The sequence below is a fragment of the Neofelis nebulosa genome, chromosome 16 (genome assembly GCF_028018385.1).
Source record: "Neofelis nebulosa isolate mNeoNeb1 chromosome 16, mNeoNeb1.pri, whole genome shotgun sequence".
Lineage (NCBI taxonomy): Eukaryota > Metazoa > Chordata > Mammalia > Carnivora > Felidae > Neofelis > Neofelis nebulosa.
The window spans coordinates 8,997,112-9,022,933 of NC_080797.1; the positions used below are offsets into that span (position 1 = coordinate 8,997,112).

Genomic DNA, 25,822 nt, shown 5'->3' on the forward strand with positions numbered 1-25,822 from the left:
CTTCCGCTCGTGTTTGTGTTGTTACAATGGGCTGAGAATTACCTTAATCTAAACGATGTTATCTGTCTAAAAAAGAAAGACAACCATTTTAATTTAGAGAGCATACAGACACGTTTGTAAAAAGTATTAAAGACCTAGAAAGCTTTGTCTCAAACCGTAACCGCTCGGCCCTCAAAGGGATTGGAAGAAATAATCCCAAATCTCCATCAACTCTCACGCTCTATGTTAGACATTTGGTGGGACTAGCTTCGCCCACGAGAACCTGAGAGACATGCCTGGTGCTCCCAGGATAGGTAAATACGCTCCCAAAGACACTCCAGATATGTTCTGGCTATAAATTCCCATCAAAGGATAGAAGAAATAGTAAGTCTCGTTGGAGAAATGTATCACCTGCCTCCACGTCTATAAATGACCCGTGGATACAAAATGCAGTCACTAGGGGCGCCTGGGTGGCGCAGTCGGTTAAGCGTCCGACTTCAGCCAGGTCACGATCTCGCGGTCTGTGAGTTCGAGCCCCGCGTCAGGCTCTGGGCTGATGGCTCGGAGCCTGGAGCCTGTTTCCGATTCTGTGTCTCCCTCTCTCTGCCCCTCCCCCGTTCATGCTCTGTCTCTCTCTGTCCCAAAAATAAATAAAAAACGTTGAAAAAAAAAATATTTAAAAAAAAAAAAAACAAAATGCAGTCACTCAGCTGGAAACCACCTATATTTGTGCAAGAGTTGGTTCTGGCCAAGGTCGGATACCCCAGGAATCGGTCCGGAGCTCTTCATTTGTGCAGCTCTCCCAACACCACTCACAGCAGCCAGAGGTGAGTGCCGACGTTTCTGCACGATTCGTGTATGCAGAGAGTGGCCACGTGGATGGCAAATCCAACTTCTTCGAATGGCCCTCATAGCGACTTGCACATCACATCCTCTACGCCTCTGCTGAGGGAAGCGAGGTGGGTGTTCATTGCTTCACAGATGTGACTATAGAGGTCAAAGAAGAGACGAGCGATCAGTGGAGCCATGCTCAATAGACAAACCCCAAAGGTAAGATCAGCTAGGTCTCCCTCTCTTGACAAGATCCCCCTTGAATCTAAAGACAAGGCCTGACTGCTTCGAGACTCAGTTTAACATCAGTTGCCCTGGGGCTTCTTGGGAACTGCTCAAAGCACAGGGGGTGGGAGGGGGGGGGGGACCAATTTTAAGTGTGGTCGACAAATGACAGCTGAAGGTCCGGCCAGGAATTTCTCCCCTGCCAGCTCGACTCCACAAGGCAAGCCTTGGAGAAATACGGGAGAGAAAACTCCTCCATGGTTCAACAGGGGACACTCACGTCCCCACGGCCACTTTGTAAACCCTCCGAGGAAAACAATCCCAATGCCAAGTTCGGGGGCCAGGTGCAGCAAGGTGGAATCACTCAGAACCCCGCCATGTTAGTTTTGAAGCTAACATTCTCTTGGCCTCAAGTCTGTCCTTTTATACTTTGCTGGGAGAGGCTGGGGTTGGGATTCTGCAGACCGCACGCCTGCTCTCTTCTCTGATAGGTTCTGCCCATCTGGGGGGGACTGGGGAGAGGGGGCACGAAGCTGGAAAAGGAGGGAGAAGCTCTCTCCAGGTCTTCTTCCCATTTACCTCTATTGGCTTCCTGTCCCTGTTTCCACTCGCAGTGCTTGTTGTTCACTCAGGCAGGGTCAATCCCTTCCAGAAGCATTGGACTCGGGTGTTTTGGTTTTCTCAGCAACCACGGAGCCCGCCTCAGCCAGAGACCTTCTCCTCCTCAGATTCAGAGGTACCGGCCCCGCAGGAACTTTTCTCCGAGCTCAGAGACCCCGAGAACCTGCTGAGGAGCACCCCTGTCCCCCGCAGCTCAGAAATCTGAGATCCAGCCCGCATACCCCTTCTCCAAGTGCCTAACTTTAACAAGTCCGATATCTTCCCTCGTGCAGCCTTGTGAAAACTGCTTCCTACAGGTGCTACCGCCCCTAATACCTGTGTGGCCTCCCCCCTGCCTTTTCCAGCCACCTGGTTAGTAATTCTCTACATTACATTATCGCTGGCATCACAACCGGGGTGATTTCGGTCTCCTGCCTAGACCAGGACTGATTCACCCTCAGTTAGGTTCTAAGCATCTGCGGCAGGAACTAGAACATGGCACTTTCCCATCCCTACCAGATGGTGACGCTGGAGAGGGTTCCCCCACCCCACCCCCACCCCCCCCCACCCCCACGGCCCACATTCTGATCTGGTTTGTCTCCGGCCAACCTCTGCACAAGCAGGGGCAAGTTCACATTCAGAGGACGTAGCAAACTTGGTGACAAATGGAGCTTCGTTGCTGCACCGTCTTGGGAAGGGAGGGGGGTGGGTGGTTGCAGGGATTCCCTGCTAAATATTCGAATGTGTCTCCTTGTTGGCTAGAAGTGAGCTGTATGGAAGGATCCTCATCATAGGTTTTCGAGAGAAGATGATCTTGTTATAGTTTGCAGTGGGGTTTTCTCTGGACTCCGTATGAAAGCGTATCGGTTCGGGCATGACGGCGGGCCCCAGGCTCGTCACCGCACACGTGCTCCATACCGATAACATGGTCTCTGACCTCCTGTCCTTGGACAGCGTGTCTCCGGAGGACTTAGATGACTTTCTCCTTTTCAGCTGCGCGATGCCGGAAGGTTGGCTCTGCCTTGAGGCCCGCTGGCTTTCTTCAAGTGCTTGCATAGAACCCAGGTCCCTGGCTTTGCTTTTCTCAATGAGTTTTTCCACCATCGGGGATGTGTAGGTGACATAGGCTGGCCACGGGCTGTGCTTTTCAAGCAGACTCAGGGGAAGCCCGATGTTCTCTGTGAGTTCTACCAGCAAAGAGAAACACGGGTGATTTAGAGGCACTCGGGTACCACAGACCAGTTCTTCAACGAATCGGAGGGTCTTGGAACCACGTTTTGAACGTTTCCCCCATCATGCCTAACGGCCCTTACACCCCTTGTATTCAGCGGGGATAAGAGCGAATCCAAAGATGGGAGACAGAGTGACATTCCAGAGTGTCTACCAGCTGAAGAACAGCGTGGTGGTAAAAGGTGGGGACCTTGGGAGGCTGGCCCAAGGGACCTCGGGAGGCTGGCCCTGAGGTCAGCCTCAGACCTTCGCAGAGCGTCAAATTGTGCGCGCTCTGACCGTCTAATGTTTTTTTCACCGATAAAATTGGTTACCGGAAGGCAATTGTAAGGATTAGCCAAAACGATACGTTTGAAGGGCTTGGAACAGGTTCGCGCGATAGTTCAGCCCTGAGAACACGGGCTCTGCAATTAGACCGGTTGAGTCCAAACTCCTTCTCTACCTGCGAGATCACCGCGAACCTCGAGCAAGCCCGGTAGCCCTTCTAAACCGTAGCTGCCTCCTGGGTCAAATCGTGGGCAGAGCAAGATTTGATCTCATAGAGCCTTCTTGCGGGTTACAAGAAATAGGTTATGTAAAGCTTTTACTGAAGCGGATTAGCTTGCACAACTGGCAAATGGGGGGCGTTGAACTCAAATCTAAGGGGATCAAAAATCCTCAAGCTTTTCACTATAGCGCTGGCCAGAGGTTCTGAGCATTTGGGGTTAGGGAGGCTTTACTAGAAAGTCTGTTCATTAGTGTACCAAACAGCCCGTTCCTTTGGGGGTTGGGGAAGGCAAGGAAGTTAAAAGGTTGGTCTCGCCGTGTCCAACCTAACTTCAGTGAAAAAAAACAAAAAAACAAAAATCAAACACTAGCCGTGGGGATAACCAGAGAAAATGCAGATTCGACAGTTATTCCCAGGCTGCCTGGCAGACGTTTCCTGAGCTGGAGCTCGTTTAGGAGCAGCTCTGTCAATAAAGAACGGATTGTGGAAGGTTTCATTCCCCTGCAAGAACTGTGTATTATTCGGCCCAAGGAAGGCAAGATATGCAAAATCACCTTTCGCCAAAAACAAAACAAAACAAAACAAAACACGCACACCCAAGCTTCCAAGTATAGACTCGACGGCTCATTTCTGTGCCCTCAAAGCAAACGCAAAATGCAAAGGTCTCTGGCCACCTGCTGGCTCAGTCAGTAGAGCAGGCTACCCTTGGGCTCGAGGTCATGAGTTTGCGCTCCGTGTGGGGGTACGGAGATTGCTTCAAAACAAAATATTTTTATTAAAGAATGCAACGAGCTTGCGGGCCGAGGCGTTTGCTTGTATCTGGCAGAGGCGAAGGTCATGATGAACCACAGTCCTCCGAGGCTATACTCTTCTACGTGTATAACAGGAGCCGCCACCCAGAGCCCCCCCCCTTTGCCTTCCCTCCCCAGGTCTGGAAGCTTCAACCAGCCCTGCAGCAGGAGCTCCCGTTGCTAAGCCCCAAGCCCTACCTTTGTGTCTCTTCGCCTTTCTTGCTTCAATCACCTCCATCATTAAAGAGTTCTTCTTCACATTCAAGGCCCAGATACCTTCGGGAAAACACACTTGTTAGCCAGGGTTACCACAGGGCGATCTTCAAGAAGAGGACAGATCTCCCGTGGAGCGGGGGAGAGGGCAGGGGAGCTCAGCTCGGGAAGTCCCAGTAGACATCATCTTTGCTACCAGAGTCCCATTGTGCTGTTACTGGGCCGAATTTCCACCTCCTGGCTACGCTTCTCAGCCAGCACCGAGGAGAGGGAGGGGCAGACATGGGCTACAGCCCAGAGTCAAGACGCAGGTGCCCCAAGTACAGGCTGAAATAGAGAAGTCTCAATGCTCTATGAGGCCACGCGTGTGGGTAGTTTGATGGGACCTGTGGTCTAGTGGTTCTCGAACTGGAGGACGGCTGCCTCTGTATGAAGGGTTTGTTGGGACACAAGTGTTGAGGGGCCCCTGGGTGGCTCAGTCGGTGGAGCGTCCGACTTCGGCTCAGGCCACGATCTCACGATTTGTGAGTTCGAGCCCCGCGTCGGGCTCTGTGCTGACGGCTCGGAGCCCGGAGCCTGCTTCGGATTCCGTGTCTCCCCCTCCCTCTGCCCCTCCTCCGCTCACACTCTGTCGCTCTCTCCAAAGTAAACGTTAACATGTTTTTAAAAAAGAAAAGAAAAGAACGCAGTGTTGAGCATTCCCCACCAGAGCTCCAGATTCGACAACCAGCGTCCTAAACCAGAGGCGGGGCGGGAGATGCGGACGGTTTGTAAGGTTTTATCGTTAACTACCTAGTGACAGGAAACAGGTCCGGGAGAGCTTGGTAGTTCCCTTCTAGTTAGTGCTAAGACTGGAAACACGCGCATCGGAGAATTGTTATCCAAGAATTCGTTATTTGGTACACTCAGGGCTGTGCATCTCTGGGGTCCTTGAACATCTGAACTTGAACGTCTGAAACGCCATGGAGCATTTCTGCTGTGGGAAAAGTCTCAGAGGCTTTTGAACAAGCTTTCGGGTGATGCTCGTGCCAGCGGTCAGGCGACCACACTATGGGAACCGTCAGCCTAGAGCAGGGCTTCTCAAACCTCAGTGAAGGCTAACACTGCCGGGAGAGCTTGTTAAAACACAGCGTCAGGGTGGGGGGGGGGGGCACCCTATGATTCTGGTTCAGTAGGTCTGCTTTGGGGACCCGAGAATTTGCATTTGCCAAGAAGATCCCAGGGGACAGTGCTGGTCTGAAGACCACACACTGAGTAGAGCTGCTTTAGACGGACTAATGGTTCTATATCTTTCTTTCGGCTGCAACATCTGTAGGGGCTGCCCTGCTGTGTGTGAAACGCTCCCCTGAGAGAAGCAAATCTCCAGGTTTTCCGCCCCCTTTATTCTCCTAGCCAAGGAACCATTGTGGTATGCAAGTAAATGCGTTATTGATGGGGGCAACCTTAAATCCCACTATAGTTCTAAAGTAAGTTATTCCCAATGTCAGCATTTTATTATTACACACCTAACAAAGGATCGCATTCTAGACATTTATTCATACTCTAAAAAAAAAAAAAAAAGCTACTTTCTGTCAAATCGGCTCAGATCCAGGCTTTACAGAGGCCCCACTGTTCTGTCTTAGTGGCGATCTTTCATGACAACACATTCTTTAAGTTTGTCTTACTTATTTTGAGAGAGAGGGAGAGGGCAGAGGAGGGGCAGAGAGAGAGAGGGAGGGAGAGAATCCCAAGCAGGTGCCCTGCAGTCAGTGCAGAGTTCGACTCAGGGCTCAGTCTCACAAACTGAGATCATGACCAAAATCAAGAGTCAGATGCTCAACCCACTGAGCCACCCAGGTGCCCCCATTAATGTGTTTTAAAAGCCACGTCCTTTCAATAGCCGCTACTGATGTTTAAAAATACTCTTACTACAAGAGCAATGTTTTCTCGATACGATTGTTAAAAATCTGCCCAATAGCCAATACCACATTTCACAGTACAGGGCATTCTTGTGTTGTCCCATGTGTCGCTTTTGTTTAACATTGTTCTAGAAGTCGTAGCTGTTGGGGTGCCCGAGTGGCTCAGTCGGTGAAGCGTCCGACTTTGGCTCAGGTCATGATCTCGCAGTTCGGGAGTTCGAGCCCCGCGTCAGGCTCTGTGAGGACAGCCTGGAGCCTGCTTTGGATTTTGCGTCTCCCTCTCTCTCTCTGCCTCTCCCCGACTTGTGTTCTGTCTCTCAAAAATAAATTTAAAAAAATGTAATAAATAAATAAAAGTGGTAGCTGTTAGCCTAACGCCTGAAAAAGAAATTAGAAGCATGCCTACCTGTGAGAAAAGACAGTTACCATCGTTTGTAGATGATACAACTTTTTAAAAACCAAGAGAATAAAGTATTTTTTATTACAGAAATTAAAAATCGCTTCCCTTCATATACAAAGCTCAAAATATGAAACTGTATTCCCCATAGCAACAAGAAAAGTGAAAACTACCTAAGAATAAGTGACATTTAATCGTATATGCATCTGTACACATTTATTTATTTATTTATTGAGGGGGCGGGGGGAGGGGAAGAGAGAGAAAGAGACAGAGACTCCCAAGCAGGCTCCTCGCTGTCAGCTCAGGGCCTAACACGGGGCTCGATCTCACAACCATGAGATCATGACCTGAGCCGAAATCAAGAGTCGGACTCAAACGACTGAGCCACCCAGGCATCCCCATGACGACACATTGTTAGGAGAAGTCACAGTATCGTTTTTCTGAGGTCACAGAAGAAACAACTCGTTCACATAGACCTCTAACCTAAGGCTTTGTGTAATAATAAACGACAAAAAACAAGAGAGTTGGAGCAACTCATCTGTCCTTCTAAGACCCACCATGGATCTCAGAACTGTGGGTCACCCATCCCAAGTCCCCAGTAATGTAGAGGGTGTCGCCCCAGCGATCACCCGGCCCATGCCTGTTCCCCTCCAAGGAAAGAGATTTCTTGACTTATCCCCTTGTCTACAGAACTGTTAGAAATGTGTTTGTACCCCGCCCCATACGCACGCTAGGGTTAATCAATTGTGCCAGATTGAAATGTTTTGAGAAACGGGACACGTTTGGGAAACATTAGGGAGATGTCGTGAGTTCGCGATATTCGGGGACTTGCAGAGAATGCCTTCCATCCTCGGTTCTGTGTTTCTAGTGAAGAAACCCCCGAGGCCTCAAAGAAGCTCGGTTCTCAGGGAATCGCTCGTGTCGACACCAGCGTGCATTCGTTTCGCCCAACACCTTGCTCAAGCCCTCCCGCCCTATGTCACCGGACCCCAAGGGCAGCCCACCGTGGCTGACACACAGGTTCTCCAGAATGGTGGGTTTTTGTCATACTTGTTGATGCAAGAACCAGGACGCTACAAGCCCAAGGCAGGGAGTGTTTGAGACGGCCTCAGAACTCATGGTGAGGACTTGTTTGTCTGAAAATAAAAGACACACATAGTTGACATTAAGTCTGAAGACAAGCTGTGGGCTTTTACAATCTCCTTCGAGTCCGGCACAAAGGTTCCATTTTGTCTCCCTATAAACGAAATGCAAACCAGCAGGCTACAGACAGAAACAGCATTGATGGGAGGGGCAGGAGGCATAACATTGAAGTGCTTTTCTTGTTTCTCCTCTAGGCACAAAGGCCTGTGTTCAGTCCACTGGGTTTTCAAGCCCATCTCCTCCCACCCGAACCCAATCTCTTGTCCTACCATTTCCAGAATCTTGCCTGATATGCTGGCCTCGGCCAGCCTTGCCTGAAGTGCCTCCAGACACTTGCCTGGAATCAGACACAAATCTGTGACCTTGGTCACGTTCCTTGACATGGTCTTAGGACCTCCATTATCTCAACTTAGGAGATGAATGTGAATTCCTGTCTTATTTCTCTTACGGAGGTATGGATGTTATAATAAGCTGTCTGCAGCTTAAAGGGTTTCCAAGTCATCAGTCCTCCACCTTTGCTGCACATTGGAATTACCGGGGATCTTTTACAAATTCATATGCCAGGAGGCACCTGGGTGGCTCAGTCGGTTGGGCGACCAACTTCAGCTCAGGTCACGATCTCGCCATTTCTGAGTTCGAGCCCCACGTCAGGCTCTCTCTGCTGACAGCTCAGAGCCTGGAGCCGGTTTCAGATTCTGTGCCTCCCTCTCTCTCTCTCTGCCCCTTCCCCACTCAGGCTCTGTCTTTCTCTCTCAAAGAGAAATAAACATTAAAAAAAAAAAAAAAAGTCCTATGCCTGGCAGCATTGTGATTTAGTAAGAATGAGACGCAATACAACCATGAGAATTCAAAAGCTTGGTTCTAATGTACTGCAAGGTTTGGGAACCACCATTTTTAGCGACCAAGTCAAAAAAACACTGAAGATTTAGAGGGTATTAGCCACTTAAGAAACTTAGCCTTATTAGGAAACAGATCAGGGGCATCATTCAGCCCTTTCGTTGTTTTAAGACATATTTTCATTGATGCATTCATGAATAGATATGGATCCATATATATATAGTACCGAATGTCAGTGGCCTTTAAACATTTAAAAGGACCCTAGTACATTTCCATTACCACCTGCCAATACGAGAATTTACTTCGATCAAAGGACAGCCAGAGCCTTAAAGTACTGAGCTAAGAAAACTGTGGCTGCGGGGTGGTAATCTCACACAAAGCTAATCTCACCCTCTGTCTGCGGCCACAAGCCGCATCCTTATCTCAGGAAACCATCTTCCAAAGGGATTTTGTGGATTCCAGGCAGGACTGAGAGATAAGCGTATTGATACCAGTCAACTCCGCTCAGACTTTCTAGCCCACTAATGCTGTGGAGGCGAAGCCATTCGCACACTCACGATGATCAAAACATTATCGTAATCCAGTGTTTCCTAAACCGTGTCCCACAGAAAGCAAGAATCTCTCAAGATGTTAACTGATGTTACTTACTTAAAAGAGGGGGGAAACGGGGCGCCTGGGTGGCTCAGTCGGTTGAGCGTCCGACCTCAGCTCCAGTCCTGATCTCACGGTCTGTGAGTTCAAGCCCCGCATCAGGCTCTGTGCTGACAGCTCGGAGCCTGGAGCCTGCTTCCGATTCTGAGTCTCCCTCTCTCTCTGCCCCTCCCCTGCTCATGCTCTGTCTCTCTCTCAAAAATAAATAAAGGTTCCAAAAAAAAAGAAAAAGAAAAAATATGCAAAATTAACAAAAATGATATTTTTTCAGAAAATAGGAGAGGGAAACCACCACCATGGCTCATCAAGAAAAAGGAAGCACAGATGTGCAAAATTAAGAACAAGGAAGTTGATACAGAGGGTTTAAAACTATAATTAGAAACGCCTGTATAACTTTAAAAAGTAAGTTAGAAAATCTGAAGAAAGTGGATGATGTCCTAGAAAAATATATAAATCATCAAAGTAAATTAAGAGTCCAAACACTTCCATAGGAAACAAATTGTGAAACAGAAAACTGAGGAAGATACCAGGGCTGTTCCAAAGCTCATAGGATCACTCTGCTAGAACCAGAGAATTTCCATTGCTGACCCAATAATACTTGTATTTACAGAAGTCCCGTAACGAAACATAACAAACGGAGCTGTCTCCACTCCTGTGACAGCCTGTATAGAACCCTAAGACTAAAACGTATTAAGAAACCACACCAGAAACTTCAAAATCAATCTAGTTTATAAATATAAACACCAAAAAAGCCTCAATAAACTACTAAAAATAACCCAACAATTCGTCAAAAGAATAATGGCCCCATGAAAAGGTAGCTTTTAGTTCGCTAGAAAAATGGATAAGTCGATACTAAGAAAAATGTGGATAGGATTTCCCATCAGAGCTGATTGCAAATAGAAAAAAAAAAAAAAAAAAACGGGTTCTTGATAAAGACTGGAAAAACCTGGTCACATTTAATATAACTTCTCAGAAATTAATTAATTCATTCATTCATTCATTCATTCTTGGTCAAAATTCCTATCGAGAATCAAGAAATACATACTTGTTGGGGTGCCTGGGTGGCTCGGTCGGTTAAGCAACCAACTCTTGATTTTGGCTCGGGTCATGATCTCACAGTTCGTGGGTTCGAGCCCCGCGTCCGGCTCTGGGCTGACAGCTGGGAGCCTGGAGCCTGCTTCGGATTTTGTGTCTCCCTCTCTCTCTGCCCCTCCCCCACTCATGCTCTCTCTCTCTCTCTCTCTCTCTCTCTCCCTCTCTCTCTCTCTCTCTGCCCCTCCCCTACTCATGCCGTCTCTGTCTCTCCCAAAATAAACAAATAAACAAAAAAAAAAGAAACAAAAATTCAGACGAGACAGGTTAACGACAGAAGAAAAACCCAAAGTTTTATTACACAGGCATAGAGGCCCAATAACAAAATGGAGACCCAAAGAAATGACAGAGGCGGGCAGGTTTTACACCTTCTGGATAAAGAGACATTAAATTTGTGAGAACTTTACAGGATAAGGAAAATGGGTGTTTGGGAGTTTTAATGACTAAGGAATTCTAAAGCAGAACTTGGGCTGAGTTAGTAAATTAGTAAAAAAAGTAACAAGGTTTGTTTGTACAGCTTTCTCAGCTTTAAAGTCCCTGTCTCTGGTGTCTTTAAAAAAAAAAAAAGTGTATTTATTTATTTTGAGAGAGAGAGAGCGAGCAGGGAAGGGGCAAAGAGAGAGGGAGAGAGAGAATCCCAAGCAGGCTCTGCATAAGTGCGGAGACCAGTGAAGGGCTTGATCTCACAAATGGCAAGATCACGACCTGAGCTGAAACCAAGAATCAGATGCTTAACCAACTGAGCCCCCCAGGCTCTCTTTACTTCGCCATATAGGGAGGATGTTTCCACGTGGGAGATTTATGTCCTGTTTTCAAGGGGAAGCAGAGGGTCCGAACGCCCTTCCTGCATAGTCTGTCTCTTAAATAACTTTCATTTAAAATAATCAACATTGGGGCGCCTGGGTGGCGCAGTCGGTTAAGCGTCCGACTTCAACCAGGTCACGATCTCGCGGTCCATGGGTTCGAGCCCCGCGTCAGGCTCTGGGCTGACGGCTCGGAGCCTGGAGCCTGTTTCCGATCCTGTGTCTCCCTCTCTCTCTGCCCCTCCCCCGTTCATGCTCTGTCTCTCTCTGTCCCAAAAATAAATTAAAAACGTTGAAAAAAAATTTTTTTTAAAAATAATAAATAAAATAAAATAATCAACGTGACAAAGTGGCACATTTTGGGGCAGGCCGGGCTTGACCCCTCCAACCCACAAGGGAAGATACGGTTTTTTGGGTTTTTTTTCCGAATAAAATCTATGAAGTTAACATAAACCCTTTCAAAGTAAATAAAGAATTTTTGTTTTCAAATTAAAAGGGGCTTCTTGTACAGCAGCTTGTAGCAGATAAATTCTCCTGGCTGAGAACCGTGAAAACAATCGGACCAAACTTCTCAAAATCTGTTTGAGAGCATCATTTTGACACTAAGACCACCAGGATTTGCGCCAGCAGATCAGAGAAAAGGAAACCCACTGCGGTGAGCCCACCACCAATTCCGAATTTCCCCAAAGCAGCAGACCAAAGGGGGGCACTTGGGTGGCTCAGTCGGTTAAGCGTCCAACTTCGGCTCAGGTCACGATCTCACGGTTTGTGAGTTCGAGCCCTGCCTCTGGCTCTGTGCTGATGGCTCAGAGCTTGGAGCCTGCTTCCGATCCCGTGTCTCCTTCTGTCTCTGCCCCTCCCCTGCTCTCGCTCTGTCTTTCTCTCTCTCAAAAATAAACATTAAAAATATTTTTTTCTTGGGGCGCCTGGGTGGCGCAGTCGGTTAAGCGTCCGACTTCAGCCAGGTCACGATCTCGCGGTCCGTGAGTTCGAGCCCCGCGTCGGGCTCTGGGCTGATGGCTCGGAGCCTGGAGCCTGTTTCCGATTCTGTGTCTCCCTCTCTCTGTGCCCCTCCCCCATTCATGCTCTGTCTCTCTCTGTCCCAAAAATAAATAAAAAACGTTGAAAAAAAAAATTTAAAAATAAAAAAATAAAATAAAAAAAAAAATATTTTTTTCTTTTAAAAAGGGGACAGGGGAGGTCCATGCCAAGGGTCACCCTGTAAACCCACATGGATTATTTAATCCAGGGGACACCATTCACACGGTCTATGATGTTATGCAATATAAATACAGCAAGCCTGCCCTCGGCCAGGGAAGTTTGGAAAATGAGCTGTTAAACAAATGCCTTTAGTACAGCACTTCTCAGAGCCTCTAAATATGTTGCCTCACTCTGTCACCCTCCAAAAGGGGGAATTGTTAGGCAGTACCCCCTAACCTCATTTGACCAGGGAAGGATCCATCCATCCATTGGGTAGAGCATGTCCTGGAACTAGTTACCAGGAGAACATGGGTGTGGATTCCAAAGCAACATCCTTCCCCAGCCTTCTTTTGGAACCCGGAGCACCATAGACGGTGATAACATAAGAGAATGGAAGGGTGAACTTGCTCAAGGGATAGCCGGGTCTTCAATGACTCACTTCCTCCGAAATCGGCCTCAGAGGCTTGGTCCCCCAAGAGCGTCCATACGGAGAGGAACAGGCCAACGTGAGAGCCTTGCGCTCCGTTGGGAACTAGCCCTATTTTCCTCTGTTCAGCCCCTTTCCTCTCTCCCCTGCTGCAGTCTGCAGGCGTCTTGTCTTCCCACACCCCAGAGTCTGGTCTGGCCCCAGAAGGAGAACAAGTTCCCAAACGGGAAGCGGATGCAGAGTTTTGTTTCACCTCTGCGCGTTATCCCCCCTCAACCTTGCCTATTCACCCCTGCCCTCTGTTTCCTTTTCTGCCTTCTGGCTACTCTTCATTTCTTTTGGCTGAAGAGGAAGCTGCCACTTAGGCTGTTAGCATCTTGGAAGGTTTATCTCGAAGATCAGCAGAAATGTTCCTGGTGCAGTGCGTGGCTGACGCACCGATGTCCGTCCCAAGTGGCCCTCCCGGGAGACACATAGAACACCCCCCCACCTTACAGGCCAAGTGCATGCTCTGACCCCCTGTGTTCCAGGGAAATACAGTGCACACCCAACGAGCTTCCCAGGAGCCCTGCCTCATCATGACTCTCTCCACCTCTCTACCCTGCCTCCCTGTGGACGATACGGAAACTCTTGCCATAGCCTCACCTCTCCCTGATGGGCTCCAGGGGGGCACCTACAACATACGGGTTTGATGTGTCTTTAGAAACACTGAGGCCGGGAGTGTGGGGAATCCCAGAACCGTTAAGCCAGAGGAGAGCGAGGGTGGGGAGAAGCAAGCTGGTCTCCCCATCTCCTTATGCAACGATATGCTGGCCACCTTCCCCCCCCCCCATCCCTGCCCCTCCCCAAACACACACACTCCGCTCTAAAGAGAGGGGAAGTGAGCCTATTACTGTACCCTATTAAGTTGCACACAGTGGATGGCATAGTTGTTAGCTATGTCCGACTTCGGCTCAGGTCGTGATCTCGCGGTCCGTGAGTTCGAGCCCCGCGTTGGGCTCTGTGCCGACGGCCCCGAGCCTGGTGCCTGCTTCGGATTCTCTCTCTCCCTCTCTTTCTCTGCCCCTCCCCTGCTCACACTCTCTCTCTCTCTCTCTCTCTCTCTCTCTCCTTCAAAAATAAATAAACATTTTTTAAAAATTAAAAAAAGAAGAAGAAAAGAAAAGAAAAGAAATGCCCATCTTCTAACACAGACCTGGCATTCCTGATTCATCGTTTATGGTGGGTGGGAGGGGGTACACTGCTTCTCGAAAACGCTTCTGGACGCTACCTATTTCCTCTTACGGTCACGTGTGTGCCTTGAGAGATGCAGAGTGGCAACAAAGTTCAAGTACCTACGGCCATAGGCTATCCATTCATTCACTCACGCATGCCTTCAACATTGAGTTCCAAACACGAGACTTGTAATGCCTGTGAGTTAGTTCTGTGTGCTCACCCCAAACATCTGGCCGATTCTCCACATTCACCTCTTGCTTTGGGATCTACCCTTCTCAATGTCAAAGGCTCACAAGGCAGATTTGTTTTCTGCCAAGGCCAATAACAAATCAAACAAGAATAATCCACGTTGTCTTTATCGTCAAGAAAAATAAAGCGGAGAAGTTCCCTGTACACAGGCCAACGCAAGGCACGGCAGCCGCTCTGCAGATGATTACTGAGCAGCTCCGTGTACCGAGTATTGTGCTGGGTCCTGGAGACACAAAACAGAACGAGGCGCAGCCTTGGTTCAAGGAACTCACGGCCCCTTGAAGTAGACAGAGCACGAGCTTCCTAACTCGGCCGGGTGGGGAGGGAGGTCAAGGAACAAGATTCAAGAAGAGAAGAGGTTTATGGTGAGTCTTGAAAGACAAGGGAAATCATGGGCATGGTTCAAATGGCAGCCTCCAGTGTTTTCAAATGTTGACTGATGTGATCAGGGCCCACATTCTTCTTCCAGTAGTCAAATCTTTTTTTTTTTTTTTTTACATTTATTTGTTTTTGAGAGAGAGCGTGAGCCGGGAAGGGGCCGATAGAGAGGGAGACACAGAATGAGAAGTAGGCTCCGGGCTCTGAGCCATCAGCACAGAGCCCGACGCGGGGCTCGAACCCACGAACCGTGAGATCACGTCCTCAGCCGGAGTCGGGCGCTTAACCGACTGAGCCACCCAGGCACCCCCAGTATGCAAATCTTAAAGCCTGTTTCCAAACGGTACGTCTTCTGCATACGAACTACAGTGTTGAGCTGGCTAAACGACCGCTTTACAAATTCACTACCGGAAGAAGCGTTGGGCGTTGGGCGTTGTGACGTCGTTCCGGTAGAACTACGGATTTGAATTTCATATTTACCCAAGGAATAGCCAACCATAAATATTAAAATTCCCTTTTAAGATGATGTCACATGAAGACCCATTAGGCACAAAGCACGTGGGATCCTATTGTCTGGAGATCAAGTTCCAAATTTCAAAACGAAACTTCCAGAACAAACCAAACAGGCAACATCAGAGGAGAGAGCTTTTCAACCTTTCCCTTCCGTGGACGTTTGGGGGACACTTGTAAATGGATAGGCTAGACAGGTAGGAAAGATGTGGAAAAACAGGCAGCGAGAAACAGTCTTATAACTTCACATTCAGGAAACCAAATAAGGAAGGCTCTCAGCATTTTGTGCTCGGAGACCCTCTCTCTGCCAGACAGCCGGCTCGTGAGCAGCGGGACTATGACAATGTGTGGCCCCACAATGTTCAATCAATCAGAAGAAGGAAGTCCTGCTTCCCCGGAACAATGGGGTCATTGTGAACCCAGCGAACTCATAGTGGAAACAGGCAGGGATTTCCCAGGACTGGCCTCAATCAATGGGCCAGGCCACCCCCTTTTAAAATGCTCAACGCACTAGGAATCCAGGCCGGTGTTTGTCTTGAAGAACGGGACTTGTATTTGAGGCTTGGCCTCAAAGCAAAGCACGAAGGTAGCTGCCTTCCGTAGGATTCAGTTATTCCGTCAGCCTATCGCCCGCGTGTCCTCAGGAGGACACAGTTATCCCCGTTCCCACCAGAAGGTAAACAAATCCATCCATCACGCACCCAACTCTTGGGTCACAGAGAACTCCCGACCACGATGAAAGCAAAGCTCTCAAACGTCTGGGGGGAGCTGTGGCCGGTGGGGTGAAGGAGGTTAATTCCGCCGCCGTGCCAAGACAGCTCTATCCGATTAGCAGAGTCCCAAATTCCTTCCCGCACCGTGGCCAGCCCCCTCCTGCACTAGCAGATTGTGGGGAGGAACCAGAAAAAAAATCATCAGCTTTCCTAGAAAAGCAATTCTAGGCATGAGTCATGTCGATGACGGCCGGTGGCATTTTGCTGTATTTATTCCCATGTGGTCTCGTAACAGAAATCGCGTATCCGCATTATAGAAAGTTTGGAAAGGGTTATTTTTTGAACCTCATAATCCCATTACCATCACACAACATTTATCTTCGTGCTCTCCTTCCCGGCTTATGTGATTGTGGCCGCAAAATGTCCGTATCCTTCTGAACCCATCATTTTTGCCCAAACATCTGATTGTATTTTCTCATGTTCTTAGAGATTCCTCACAGTTATGTTAGAGGCCGCCTAACAATCCATCAGGATCCATCAGTCGGTTGAGCACCCAGCTTCAGCCCAGGTTTGTGGTCTCTCATGGCTTGTGGGTTCGAGACCCACATTGGGCCCTGCGCTGACCGCTCAGAGCCTGGAGCCAGCTTCAGAGTCCGTGTCCCCCTCTCTCTCTGCCCCGCCCCCTCTCTCATACTCACTCTCCCTCAAAAATAAATAAACATTTAAAAAATCATGCCTGCATTTGGGGATTTTAAGATCTTTCCAATTTTAGCCACTATAAGTGATGACACTGTCCTTTAAAGCGGAGAACTAGGGGTGCCTGGGTGGCTCAGTCGGTTGAGGGCCCAGTTCTTGATTTAGGCTCAGGTCGTGATCTCACAATTTGAGGGGTCAAGCCCCGCATTGGGCTCTGCACTGACAGCAAGGAACCTGCTGGGGATTCTCCCTCTCCTTCTCTCCCTGCTCCTCCCCCACTCGCAGGCATGTGTTTTCGCTCTCTCCCTCTCTCAAAATAAATAAACATTTTTTTAAATTAAAAAAGACTACGTATGCTAGCAAGGAGATAGCAGTGAGATCAATGACAAGTGCTCTAAACTTTCAAGGTATGGGGCCTAGAGTTCAAGGCGTAGGACTCAAGTGAAAGCCTCTCAACGAATGTCACCCCACCTCCAAACGAGGAGGGACAAACTATTCCAGCCAATTGTCAGGACCCTGGGTGACAGCTGAAGGAACCAAAGAACCTCAAAAAGCCAACCGGTTTTCTAGAAAAGCACAATGGGCATGAGCCATTTAGGGAAGGGGTCACCGGTTCCAACTCCCCACTCCAGCCCCCGGCTGTAACGAGGCCATCCCGGGCATTATCACTCCCAGTAGAAACCGTACATGCTCTTGATAAGGTCCCTGAGCCATCAAGAAGCTGTCAAATCGCGTGCCCTCAAAGTAAAAACTCAACTCCTCCTTCCCTCTCACACCCCAAATTCAGGCTCTGTTCTCCAAATACGTCCTGCTACCTCTATTCTCTTTCCCTCCGGCTCATCCTCCGTTCGGCGGCTGCAAGAGGCATCATTGATCAATATATCCATTCATCCATTCAACAAATATTTACTGAGTGCTTGTTCGAGCACTACGCCAGGCATGACATTCTAATCAGAGAAAAACCGAGAAGGTCCCGGTCTCGGGAAGGTCACGCTTCTGTTCAAAACGTATTTGCTACCTATTTCCTAGAGATAAAATGCACCCCCCCCCCACAATCTAGTCCCAGAAGCGCCTTCCAATCTGAGCTCTTGTCACCATGACTGTCCCCCTGCGCACTCGAGCCCTGGGCATGGGTCCTTCTCATGGGCATGTCCTGAGTCCTTCTCCTCACTTCCCACTTCTAATGGGCTGCATGTCCCCCAAAACCCAGAGCACAGCTCAACCACTCAGAGAAGCCTTTCCTAACTCCTCCCAAGGAGAGACCCTACCCTTCCCCTGTGCTCTTGGAAGAAGGAAAAAAATGACCCTATTACAAATGGCATCCACCACATTACGGGAAGAGAACTGCCAGGGAGCAAAAGGTGTGGGATTTATCTGGAGCCTTGAGGAAATGGATAAAATTGTGTTCAAAACCCGAAAAGCTGAGGATCAGAACCCGAAATTTGGAGAAACCCCCACCCCTATACATCCCTGGGACTTCCTGCCAAGAATGCTTTGTCAAATCACCACCGAAGGATAGACGCTCTCTCCTCTCAATGGAGGGCTGTTTCTCCCCTCGTGACCCGCAGGTTTCTGGACCCGGAGGTGGGTGTTCATCCGCCTTAATCCGCCGTTCTCAGACCATGTTCCTCCCTCCCCTTTGAAGCTCATCCTATCAGACCATACCCCCTTCCCACCTGGTTGCTGCCAGCCTCTGTCCTCAGCCACCGACGGCCTCAGTTTCTGGAACACTGGTTTCCCTTTGTACCGTCACCCTTATCGTCAACAGTGGTTTCTGAACATCTCATGAATGACACATACGTGCTGCCTTCCCTCCCACTTCCCTTTTGACTCTTGTCAACAAAACACCTCTCCCCTGCAGCCCAAGCTTCTCCCTCATTACCTTCCAAAAGTGGTCATGGGTAATAGGTGACCCCCCTCGTGTTCCTGAAACATCTTCCAACTTGGCTTCCAAACAGACTTAACGCCACTCAGACCCGTGGTGCCATCGCTCCTTTTCAGTCCCCACACAGATGATTTCTGGGCTCCCTTTTTTTTTTTTTTTAATCCCTGCATGTCCCCAAGATGGCTTCGCTGAGTTCTGTTGCCTCAAAGCTCATCCGTTTGCCAAATCTTGTGGCCAATCCCCAAAGACCAAACTTATATATCCAGCGGCCATCTTTGTCATCATTTGCATATCTTAATAAGACCTCAAACTTTTCAGGGTCCAAACAGAGCTCTCCACCTTACCCCCGGAAGTCTTCCTCTCTGGTCTTTTCCATCTCAGAGAAAGCCATCACCCTGCACCACACTGCCCAGTTCGAAAATCTCAAACAATCTCTGTGCTGACAGCGCGGGGCCTGCTTGGGATTCTCCCTCTCTCTCTGCCCTCCCCCTGCTTGCACCCCCTCTGTCTCTGTCAAAATAAATAAAAACCTTGGGGGAAAAAAATAAGAAGATTCATCGGGGAAAGCGGGGCATCACCCTAATAAATATGACACACAGATAACGGCTCCTGGCGAGAGCTGGGTTCAATTCCTGGCACCATCCCTCACTGCTTTTAAGTGCAGGCAAATCACTTCCCCTCTCTCTCTGAGCCTGAAGTCTTTCCCATCTGTAAAATGGGGATGACTCGCCTCCCTTGTAGGATTCTGACGAAGGTTAAATGAGACACTTTGCGTGAAGTGCCCAGAAAGAACAATGGGATCCCTTGCAGCCGTGACCTCCAGGATTCGGGCTTCTCGCAAAGGCTAAGTGAAACCTTATCTAGCAGGAAAAGTCCACGGGGCCTCAATGCACTGAATTCCAGCTCAGGCCCGAGTCTGCTTTCCCTGCCAACCTGCCTGTGTATCCCTTTCCGGCACAGCTTGTGTCCTGTCCCCGCTGCTTCCCGCCCCCCAGACACGGCCAGGTGTCGCCTACATCGGACGCCACACCTGGGGGATCTTCCATCGGGAGTTGCTGGATGTGAGACGTTTTCCTCCCTCACAATGATCACAAATTAGATGCGCGCCCCTCCCCCCCCACAGGTCCCTTTATCTCTCCTTCCACGGCTGCTCCGGGGACTCTTCCCTTGGCGGGTGGCCAGCCCTGCGCGTGGGCTCACACACGCCTCACCAGTCAGGGTCACGTATCCCCAGTGCGTGCTACCGAGCTGGTACCGCTCTCTCTCCCTTCCTAAATTGTGTTTCTTAAAGCTCCGAAGGAAGATCTTTGACTTCCAAGCAACTCCTGGCCCTCACGTCGCCTACTTTGAGGACAGACCACGGTCAAGACCTAAGGCCACACCTGCTTACCTTGTTCTGATCTCTTCTGGTCCTCCCTTCTCCCATCTGGAAGCTCTTACAAGTCCCTGGTGCAGTTCATTTAACTAGGTTTCTGGAGGGGTTGGGGGGAAGGAATGAGAGAAGTCAACTTGTAAAACATAAGATAGTGTAACTAACATGGATAGTTTGGGAGGGGAAGCAGACAACTGAATATATAGAATTCTGTTCCCTCCAGCTGAAAGAGAAAATAGCCAACCTCCCAGAGGTCAAGGAGGAAGCAGGGGGGGGCGGGGCGGGGGGGAGGCCTCTTGAAATTGGGGAGAAAGATAGGGGCACCTGGGTGGCTCGGTCGGTGAAGCATCCAACTTCAGGTCAGGTCATGATCTCACCGTTCGTGGGTTCGAACCCCACCTCGCAGCACAGAGCCTGGAGCCTGCTTCGGGTCCTGGGTCCCCCGCCCTCTCTGCCTTTTCCCCACTTGGGCGTGAGCACGCTCACTCTCTCTCTCTCTCTCTCTCTCTCAAAAATAAATAAACCTAAAGAAAAAAGAAATTGGGGAGAAATATTTAGCTGCTAGCTTCAAACGAATCTTTCTAGGCACAAATAGACACAAGTAAATGCATAGTGAAACGTCACAGCCATCCACATCGAAAATATGTGTGGGGACCATGCCAGGAAATTTTGAAGTTCTGACAAAGGGAGTTTTTGTGGAGTCAGAGGCCCAATGAAACAACGAGGCCTTGGCACGCGGGAGGGCGGCATCGAACGCTTTGAAACTCCGGGAACAGGCCCCTCATGGAGGGCATTGCGTGGACGTCCTCTGCCCGGCGAGGGCCTGGCCTTCGAGAGGCACCCTCGGGCAATCCCTGCAGGAAAACCAACTCTCTCCTGGCTGTTCTTGCTGTGTTCCCGTGATCTCGTTGTGTGTTTCAACATCTCAAGAGGGCAGCTGATGAGAGAATCGGCCAAAGCTCTTAAAAAAGGCGAGGCTGCGTGTCGGACAATTGTTTGCAGCAGAGCACAGTGTGGAACGACGAACACGAGCTCAGGACAGGCCGGCTGCTCCTTGGCTGTGTGACCAGAAATAAGACAGGTTCACTTCCTGATCCCTGTGCGCCCATCTATAAAATTGAGGCAATAGCAAGAACTTATCCTTGGATGGCCCCGAGGATGCTGGTCATGCGATAATTCCCACGAAGCCTCGTGGGAAGATGCTTCCCAGGCACGTGGTAAGAACCCGCTGGTGGCGGGGGGAGGGGGGGCGGATCGTTATCATCATCACGAATGCAGGACTGTGACAGCTCTCACAAATGCCAAAACAAGGTGGTCCGGCTTTCCGGCTGGAGACACGGGCCAAATGTGTCTCATCAAAAATGGGACAATAACTTGAAGATCGGGGAAGAGATTGGCGCAGTGAGAGGGCAGAGGTTGGGCTCAGGGGACCCCCTCGCCCCCAACACAACTGCTGCCCTACTGCCGAGCCCACGTCTCACCCACCCTACCCCACTTTCCAGGCCCCAACAGCCCAGCTTCTATTTCTCTTCTCAGGTCACTGCAGCCCTGATCTAGAATGACTTAAGGAGCAAACCAGGGCCGAGAAGTCTCGCCAGATTCCTACTGGGAAGAATCTGGGGACTCGGGGCTGCAAACAACTTTAAAAGGGACGCAGGGCGGAGCACAGAACTGGAGTCAGGAGAACGGGTTCGAAACCCCAGCTTCATTTCTTTCTGTCCAATCTCGAGCAAGTTACTTAATCTATCTGAACCTCAGTTTCCTCATATCCAGGAGGAGAAACATCCCGCCTCATGTGAGGACGCGAGGACGATCCGATTAACTGAGACGCGAGTATTCCGTGACCCGTAAAGATATTTATAACATTCTGCTTTTGTGTTGAAGACCATGAACTCCTGAACGAATGGCAGAGCTTTCACTCTCTGGTTTGTGACCAGGGCTCATTTCGGTGACAAGAATACAGACTAACATTGGCGCCCAAGGTGAGCATCAGGTGAACTCTGGGGAAGGCCGCCCTGTCGTGGAGCTTTACTCAGAAGTGACAAAGACCTCAGAGAGAGGGCTGCCTTGGGCTCTTCCCTTAGAAGGAAGGTGGGACGGGTCGGAAGAGTGGAGGGTAAGTGTACCTAGTTTAGAAATTTAGAATCATTTGCCCCTGAGAGGTCTTCAGAAGGCTATGCCAGTGAAGGGACCCACCCCCGAGGAGAAGTAGGAGGGACCACAGAGTTCCTTTCCCTCTGCCCCTCACAGCCACTGGCGTATCAGAACTGCTGAGGTGTCACGGCCCACAGGTTGAACAGACTCAAAAGCAGCCCGGCCCAAAGGCCTATGGTAGGCAGCCTCCAAGATGGCCCCCAGTGATCCCACCTCCTGGTATTCACATCCTCACTTTGAGTATAAGCTACCAACGCGACTCCCTCCCAACGCGGTAAAATGGTGTGACGTCGCTTGTGAGACTAGTTTACAAAAAACTGTGCCTTCCATCTTGAGCATGCTCCCTCTCCCTCTCGTTCTCCCAGTCATTCGTTCCGAGGGAAGCCGGCTGCCATGTTGTGAGCCGCTCTCTGGAGAAGACTTGTGGTCAACAACAAACAAGGAAGTGAGGCCCTTAGTTCAACAGCCTGTGAGAAACTTAATTTTGCCAACAGCCATATGGGTGAGCTTGGAAGTGGATCCTCCCCCGCCCCCTAGTTAAGCCTCCAGATGGGACCACAGCCCCAGCCTAAGCCACGACTGCACCCTCATGAAGAGACCTTGACACGGAGGCACACGGCCGCACCACACTCGGATTCTTGACCCACGGAATCTGCGAGATAACAGATGTTTGTTTTAAGCAACCGAGTCTTGGGGTACTTTGTTACGCAGCAAGAGATAACTGATACAGGGTCCTTACCAGACATGCTAAGGAAACCCCAGAGATGAGATGGGAGAGAACGTCCTATCCTTCCAGCAGTGGGAGTGATTCCGCCGCCTCAATCCCACTCCCATCTCTGCTAGAAGCAATTTCTGCTAGAAGAAGGGAGTGCGTACGGTAAAGAATTTATGGCTACAAAACACCACAGAATTAAGGCCATCCTCTAAAAGCCAATTTTGAGGAGGCCATTTTGATACAGCAGAAGTTTCTCTCTCTCTCTCTGCCCCTCCCCTGCTCATGCTCTGTCTCCCTCTTGTCTCAAAAATAAATATAAACATTAAAAAACAATTTTTTTTTTTAATGATGTGAGTGTCCAGGCCACCCTCCGCCCCATGCCCTCCTGGGACTTGGGCTGCTCCAATTAAATAGGCTGACAGGCACCTGCCCAGAGGCTGGAGCTTCCCCGAGAACTCTCCAGAGAGCAAGTCCTTGGGGGGGGGTCCCGTGGGAGACACCCCCTGCATCGCGCACATCTGAGAACGTGAGAATAGAGACACCGTTCATGTGCGCGGTGCAAGTCAAGAGCGCCCTTATCTTTGAACTTGGTTTCCTGAAGTTCTCTATCGTTAAAGCCATTGATTTATGAACACGTAATGAAGAATGCCTCCTCCCGTGGCCCCACGTGGTTATATGGTCATCCTCCTGGGCAAAAAGGATTAGCAATAGCTCCAAGTTGCCACAGTCCCCCAACCCCTGCAGAGATCCATCCAGCTCCGTCGGGGACAGTTCCTTCCAACTCAACATCCTAACCCTCATGTCACTGGGGGAGGGGGGGAGGGGCTCTCCGTGCCTCAGTTTCCCCCTGTGTAAAAGTAAGGATTCGGGTCTCCCGTCCCCCGTCCAGCCCTGAGCTCCTGCGTGTCCCTGAAACCTCCTCACACCGCAGGCCCCAGGAACCGGAATTCACTCCGGTTTCCCAATATCCCACCAAATGAATTCCTTATGAGCACAACTTCTGGGTTTATACTAACGGAGAAAGCACTGCAAGGCCTGACCTTCAAAATTCAGCTTGTTCTCACTCCTTGCTGTGTTTCAAAAAAAAAAAAAAACAAAAGACAAGCTAATTTTGCCCTCTCGGGTGGGAAATGTGCAAGGCTCCGAGCTGGGACCACAGCAAACCCCCCTCCCAGGCGCCGAGCTCACAGAGCTGGCACTGACGGTTTTTCCATCCACCGAGTGGAAATTCTAGACGCAGAAGGTGCCCAGACCGACCCCGCTTCTGCTGCCCTGCCAACTGCCGTAAACCTGTTTCTGTCCCGTTGGACTTGCAACACGGAGCCAGAAATCTGGAAGAATTTAACACCCAGTCGGTTCAGACACAGGAAAACATTGTTCAAAGTAAACACTGGAATCCCTCCCTCATCATCCAGGAATGTACAGCCAGCAGGGTTGAGATCAGCAGCTTCTCAGAAAAGCCATCGCTTCTGCTACTCTGCTTGGGGCTGTGGCCCAGGAGGGCCAGGAGGGGCTCCGGAGCTGTTTTCTTTTTTTTTTTTTTTTCAACATTTTTTATTTATTTTTGGGACAGAGAGAGACAGAGCATGAACGGGGGAGGGGCAGAGAGAGAGGGAGACACAGAATCGGAAACAGGCTCCAGGCTCCGAGCCGTCAGCCCAGAGCCCGACGCGGGGCTCGAACTCACGGAGCGGGAGATCGTGACCCGGCTGAAGTCGGACGCTTAACCGACTGCGCCACCCAGGCGCCCCCCGGAGCTGTTTTCTGACTACGACACGGTCAAGGCTGGGCGGTCGGCACTCGGGGACCTCTCCCCTCCCGGGCAGACAGGGCCGGTGCTGCCCGCAGCCCTCCAGCTATAGAACTTGCTGCTTCGCCACAGGACCCAGCCCACATGCAAACGCCCTGTCCTGTCCCTGAACTTGGGAGAGGCGAAGTGCCCTTGGAAATTGAGAGGGGCTCGGGATGCTCTGGGATTTTCCATTTCCCTTGCCTGTGGCAGGCTGTGAAAGGGGCACTCTTCCTCGACGAAGAAAGAAGGCTCTGTGTGCACGGCCTGGGTGCTGGGCCTCGAACTAGAAGACGTGTGAGCTCCGTGGGATGTGGCCACCAGCGTTCATCCCGCCTGGACTGAGACTTAACTAATTCCATCCCTCCAAAGCCCTGTGCCAGGTCCCCACCCCATCTCCCCTGGCCCTGGAGAGCGGAGAGGGAGGACTGGCTTCACCCAGGGGCCGCCTAAATGGATCCAAGAAAGACGTTACACATTAAATCACTTGTGTCACAGTGTCCCTCCGCCTCAAATTCTGCCTAAACTCCACCCACGGAGACGAGGGCACGAACCAAGTTGTTAAAAGTTTTCCGACAATCAATGTGTGGGATGAGACCTACGGGCTGGGAATGGCTCGAGGGGGAACAACGCAGAGAGTTCTTGATGGCTCTTGGCCACCCAAAACTCTGAGGCTTCCATGAGGAAGGTGGGGCTGCTGGGGAGCTTAGGGGCAACAGCAAATCAGGGGACAGCCTGTCTTTGACCCTGACCGCCCATTCCTAAGCCCGGAGGGATCCACAGAAGGGGCATTTAATTCCCTCACTTAACACGGATTGAGTGCCTCCTACCGAACCAGGTGAATAAGACGGATTCCATCGCTGCTTTCAGGGAGCACAGAATCTGGACCAGAGGTTATCAAGGGTGGTCCAGGGACCTCGGCGCCCCCAGTGGTGATGGCATCGCGTGGGGGCTTGTCAGCAATTTCTCCGGTCCCACCCTGGCCAACTGCATCAGAAACTGTGGGGCGGGACTCGGCCACCTGCCCTCTAGCCAGCCCGCAGCCAACACCGATGGTCGAGAAAGTTTGAGAACCACTGATCTGATCCGTCCGCACCTCCATGGGTAACAGGGAAAAGACTCGTGTCAAAGGTTACGGGTCTGATGCGGGAAAGTCTTAGAAATGGTGCGTTAACATGCTCCCGGATTCAAAACAGCGGTGCCCCACCGTGGTGCCATTGGAAATGTTTGAGTCCAGCTTCAGAAACGCTTTTTCCACCTCAGCTTGGTCCCCTTTCACTGGTGGGTCCTAAAACCTTATGGTGAAAAAGAGGCAAGGGTCGTTTCTCTGCTCAGGAGCAAT

General features: G+C 50.2%; 1 protein-coding gene across 3 annotated transcripts in view; it reads right to left on the bottom strand.

Moving 5' to 3' along the window:
- Positions 1–685: 685 nt before the first annotated feature.
- Positions 686–25,822, bottom strand: part of CDRT4 (CMT1A duplicated region transcript 4) — a 34,605-nt gene continuing 9,468 nt past the window's right edge. For 2 of the 3 annotated variants that reach the window (XM_058703633.1, XM_058703635.1), the window contains 3 exons: positions 4,342–4,419; positions 1,615–2,822; positions 686–966 (listed from right to left, as the gene is read on the bottom strand). In XM_058703633.1, the coding sequence (XP_058559616.1) occupies positions 2,365–2,822; positions 4,342–4,419 (536 nt within the window). In that variant the 3' untranslated portion in view covers positions 686–966; positions 1,615–2,364. Of the gene's footprint in view, positions 967–1,614; positions 2,823–4,341; positions 4,420–19,840; positions 19,923–25,822 lie in introns of all 3 variants that reach the window. The other variant, XM_058703634.1, reaches the window with a different exon arrangement.